Genomic DNA, 5,464 nt, shown 5'->3' with positions numbered 1-5,464 from the left:
TTCATCTAAAAGTTGAAAACCTACAAGTATTAATAACTTGGTGCTTTAAAAAGCACAAGTTATTAGAGAGTTTAGTAACTTGTGTTGGATCGTTGGCGCTCACCATTAATTCCAAAAGATCGAGCTGTTAGAAATATGGAACCAATTTACTTAAAGCGTACAGATACAGCGCCCATGGGTCTCGACTGTGACTCGGCCTAACAAGCCTCACGTCAGTTCGAACATGACTCGGCCCAACCCAGCCTCACGCCATTTTGAACATGACTCGGCCCACATGGCCTCCCGCCATAGGGCAGGATGCTGGCCCATTTAAGCCAACAACTTGGTGTAGTTATTTGTATTCGAGAGTTTAGTAATAATAAAAAAATAATTAAAATGTATCGGTGTAATATTCAGTTACACTTTTAGTTGTGCTAGTCGTCTTTGCGGGCTTCGTAGATGCCTTCGGTGCCGCCGCCGCCACCGGTACAGCCGCCAACACTGACTCCGGCTCCGGCTCGGCCGAACGAGCCCTCTCTGCCCCTGGTTCCATCCAAGGACCCTTCTCCGCCTCTGGTTCCACTGAAGGAGCCCTCTCTGCCTCCGGTTCCGCCGCAGCTTCTGGTTCCGCTGCCACCTGTTCTGCCTTCTCCCTTTCTGCCGCATCCTCTTTGGCTGCTTCTGGTTCCATCGCCGCCACCGGTGCCCCAGCCGCCTCCTGTTCCGCAGCCGCCACCGGTTTCGCCGTTGTCGGTTCGGCCGCCATCCTTTCCACCGCTTCCTCTTCTGCCGAAATGTCTTGTTCCGCCGGCGCCACCGGTTCCGCCATAGCCTCCGGTTCCGCCACCTTCCTTTCCGCGGCCTCCTCTTCCGCCACCAGTTCCGCCATCGGTGCCCCCACCTCGACGGACCTCGACACTTCCGGCATTGCGGGTTCCGGCACCTCTTGTAGCGAAGATAACGGTTGAACGTCTTGACAGATTTGGATGACGACGTTATGCAGCTGACATTTTGTATTAAAAATTGAAGTCAATTAAACTAACAGTTTAGAAATTACACTATTTAAGCACCAATTACACAATTACATACTTCATCGCATTCCATAATAGAGTCGCCGGCGAAAAGACCAGCTGTTGTACGATCATCTTCTTCGACTAGTTGTTCAGATATATTGATCGGGCTCGAACGTGCGCTCTTTCTCGGCGCCCGTGGGTGGCTGCTCTGTCTCGGCAGTTGTCACACCCCGGGACCCAGCGGAAGCCCGCCCGGCGCGTGCCCAGACCCGCCATATGTCTACAACATATAAGGCGTCTAGAAACAACAATAATAAAAGCGATAATACAAGACACCTAGGAGTATCAGAGCATAATAAGTGTCTAAAGCTACAACAAGGGATAAGGTAAAACTGTAAATTCACTAAATAAAACATAAGGCAAATACAACAGGAATCCCATAACAAGTGCTAAAAGGAGTACAAGGTGGTCTCTCTATACAAGGTACAAAATCTCTCCCTCTCTCACAAAATATGAAATAGAGGAGTAANCGGGATTCTCCTTAATGGCCGAGATCATTGCGGGCATCGCCAAGACGGACGTTGCTAGCCTTTGTTTTTTGACACTCTGTGACGAGAGCCCAGAGGATTTAGATGATGGGGGGGTTGGTACTTGCATGCTTTCGTGCCTCATCTTTTTACTCATTTTACTTCGAAGAGGTGCTAGTGATGACTTTGGTGCTGGTAGAAGAGCCGGATTGCTTAGTATGCCAGCAATGAAAGTGGCAAGACTATACACCACGGACTCCAGATGTATAACGACCCAGCCCACTAGCAATAATAACTCGTTGGGCCCAACCACTGGCCCAAAATGCTTAAGCCCAGTTTGTAACACACTGAACTTTAGCAAATTGCGAGGTTCGAGTGTTTGATTTGTGTTCCGAGTTTTTTCAGATTTTCTGAAGAGTCGTTGACAATATTCCGACCTATGGCTCGCATCCCAAGAATCGAGGTTTAAACTTAGCAGAATGTCTCAAAAGTGAAGATTATTGGGTTGCTCTCGAGTTTGACTTTGCAGGGAAGTGTACCGGTACAACATTGAAGTTGTACCGGAACAAGAGGTTGTACTCGTACAACATTGGATTTGTACCGGTACACAGAGCTGTTTCTGCCAACCCAAGCCTCGGGTTTGAACGTACTAAGGATTTGTACCAGTACACTTTTTCGTGTACCGGTACACGGGAAAGTGTACCGGTACAACATTGAAGTTGTACCGGAACAAGAGGTTGTACCGGTACAATATTGGATTTGTACCGGTACACAGAGCTGTTTCTGCCAACCCGAGCCTCGAGTTTGCGCGTACTGAGGGTTGTACCGGTACACTTTCCCGTGTACCGGTACACAATGCAGAATGCAGTCTGCATATTTTTTTAGGGGTGTTTTTGGAATTGTAGCAACACTACAAATACCACCCATGCCCCCTGGTGTTCCCTGAGTTGGGAAACAGAGGAGAAGAAGGTAGGGAGCCCTCCACTCCTTCTCTTGATTCTCCTTCATTTTAGTTGGGATTTTTGAAGTTTAATCACTTCACTTTGCTCTTTTTTGCTTCTTGGTGTCATTTCCTCCATGGAAGAAGACTTAGAGCTTGGAGAAGAGCTTATTGAAGGGAAGATCTTCAACCCTAGTTGATTTCTAACCTTGTTTGGAGCTTTTCTTGAGGTTAGTAACATGATTCTTCCTTTAGATTCATGTTTTGATGGATTTCTAGAGATGAAACCCTAGAAATGAAAAATTAGTGTTTAAAATGGAAATTTTTGATTAGAGGCTTTTTGAACCTAATTGATTGACTTAGAACTTTCCTTTAGGTTGGTTTTGAAGGACTCTAACTATCATGCCCCGCGACCCGCCAATTTGGCCGGATCTGGGCACGTCGAACAGACGTCGGACGGACAGCACCTGTCACGCCCCGCCCCGAACAGACGTTGGTACTTGCACGCTTTCGTGCCTCATCTTTTTAGTCATTTTACTTCGAAGAGGTGCTAGAGATGACTTTGGTGCTGGTAGAAGAGCCGGATTGCTTAGTATGCCAGCAATGAAGGTGGCAAGACTATACACCACGGACTCCAGATGTGTAACGACCCAGCCCACTAGCAACAATAACTCGTTGGGCCCAACCACTGGCCCAAAATGCTTAAGCCCAGTTTGTAACACACTGAACTTTAGCAAATTGCGAGGTTCGAGTGTTTGATTTGTGTTCCGAGTTTTTTCAGATTTTCTGAAGGGTCGTTGACAATGTTCCGACCTATGGCTCGCATCCCGAGAATCGAGGTTTAAACTTAGCACAATGTCTCCAAAGTGAAGATTATTGGGTTGCTCTCGGGTTTGACTTTGCAAGGAAGTGTACCGGTACAACATTGAAGTTGTACCGGAACAAGAGGTTGTACTGGTACAACATTGGATTTGCACCGGTACACAGAGCTGTTTCTGCCAACCCGAGCCTCGGGTTTGCGCGTACTGAGGGTTGTACCGGTACACTTTTCCGTGTACCGGTACACAATGTAGAATACAGTCTGCTTATTTTTTAGGGGTGTTTTTGAAATTGTAGCAACACTACAAATACCACCCATGCCCCTTGGTGTTCCCTGAGCTGGGAAACAGAGGAGAGGAAGGTAGGGAGCCCTCCACTCCTTATCTTTGATTCTCTTTCATTTTAGTTGGGATTTTTGAAGTTTAATCACTTCATTTTGCTCCTTTTTGCTTCTTGGTGCCATTTCCTCCATGGAAGAAGACTTAGAGCTTGGAGAAGAGCTTGTTGAAGGGAAGATCTTCAACCCTAGTTGAATTCTAACCTTGTTTGGAGCTTTTCTTGAGGTTAGTAACATGATTCTTCCTTTAGATTCATGTTCGGCCCTACTTTGCCGATAGCTCTAAACCCGCTCGACGAATCGAAATTCTGACTCCGCCAACGCGTTTGGACACCTAGCAATTAGGTTTACAAGGACTCAAATGAGATCAATCTCATCTATTTCCAAAAATCTCATTTTGGGTGCCCTAGGGTTAGCATCATGCCATTTGCACCATGAAACCCTAGCCTCTAGCTCTAATCCACCAACAATGGTGCTAGAAGTCCATTTGACCTTATCTCAAAGCTCAAAACCCAAAAATCCTAAGTTCTACAAGCTAGGGTTTGTAGCTTACCTCTTGAGCTACACCAATGGAGAGGAGAGGAAGAGAGGAAGATGCTCCAAGCCTTCTCTAGCTTCATCTCCTCCTTCTTCTTCTTCTCTTCCTCTTCTCCTTCTCTTTTGTTCTTTCTTCTCTAGAGAGAGAGAGGGAGCAAGAGAGAGTGTGTGAGAGAGAGAGAATGAGAGGCTGAGGGAGAGAGAGAGGGCCTACATACCCCTCTATTGTAACAAAATCTATTTTAGCCCCTCAACTTTTCACCCTGTACACAGCCCTCACTGGGCATTCTGCGCCCAGAGGGACCGGTCCCTCGTCGGAGAGACCGGTCCGCGAGAGCAGTCCTGGCGGCCAGAAGGCCTCTTCGCGTTCGGGAACCGGTCTCTTCCTGGGAGACCGGTCCCGCCTGAGAGACCGGTCCCCGAGAGCTTTATTTTCAGGACTTAGCCAATTTTGGCCTTCTCTCGCTGGCGTCGCACACGGGGACCGGTCCCCTCAGCCAGGGACCGGTTGCATCAAAGATCCCCAGCAACCACCAGCCTCGGGGACCGGTCTCTCCCTGCCAGGGACCGGTCCCCGAGAACAACTTCAGCCCAGTGCAGGTTTTGCACTATATGCTCTTGCGGACTCAACTCCAATGCACTTTTTGTGTTTTGGATAACTTTAGCTTTTCCGAAGGATACTCACTCGACAATTAGTCTATCCTGGATGAAGTACAACTCTCGGATTTCGAGAATTCACTTCCTTACAGCACCTCCCCTGTCCGCCCAAGGCTGAACAACAAGATCATATACAAGAGTTGCCCAGAATAAACTCAATTAACATACATGACCAATACAAACCACCACAAGTGCAAAACCATCAAAGAGCAAGAATCACAAGTAACATACAAGTGCATAAAAGAGAGATAACCTAGCTATTACATCACATTTACATCATTTGCATATTTGATTTACATTTTTATCTTCCAAAATGAATACATATTCTTCTCATAATACAAAATAGCTGTAAGGTACCGGACTTCTAAAACTATTAAGTTACGGTGTACATTCGATTGGAGAGCCATTAGAATGGTTTCGGTAAGGTCCCGGTGAGTTCTGGAAGCATTCGGGTATTTTCGGTACGCGTAGGCGCGAAAACAGAATCCGAAAGGCTAACTTGGGCCGTGAGCTAAATCCGGCATTAGCGAGGATGGAAAGATGATGAAAACATGTTTGAAAACATGTTTGGAGAGTCTCGGTTGGATTTGAGACGAATCGGAGGTCAAACGAACGAAAACGAGCAAAAATGGAGCGAAAACGGACGAAGCTGAAA

At 47.0% G+C, this 5,464-nt stretch overlaps 1 protein-coding gene across 1 annotated transcript; it reads right to left on the bottom strand.

Annotated features, from left to right (window-relative positions):
* Window positions 371–907, bottom strand: LOC109726788 (DNA translocase FtsK 1-like). The gene has a single exon (XM_020256577.1). The coding sequence runs from the start codon at window positions 905–907 to the stop codon at window positions 371–373; it is 537 nt and encodes a 178-aa protein (XP_020112166.1).

This window comes from Ananas comosus, linkage group 21 (genome assembly GCF_001540865.1).
Source record: "Ananas comosus cultivar F153 linkage group 21, ASM154086v1, whole genome shotgun sequence".
NCBI classification, from domain to species: Eukaryota; Viridiplantae; Streptophyta; class Magnoliopsida; order Poales; family Bromeliaceae; genus Ananas; species Ananas comosus.
This window is presented reverse-complemented; position numbering and strand designations above follow the sequence as displayed.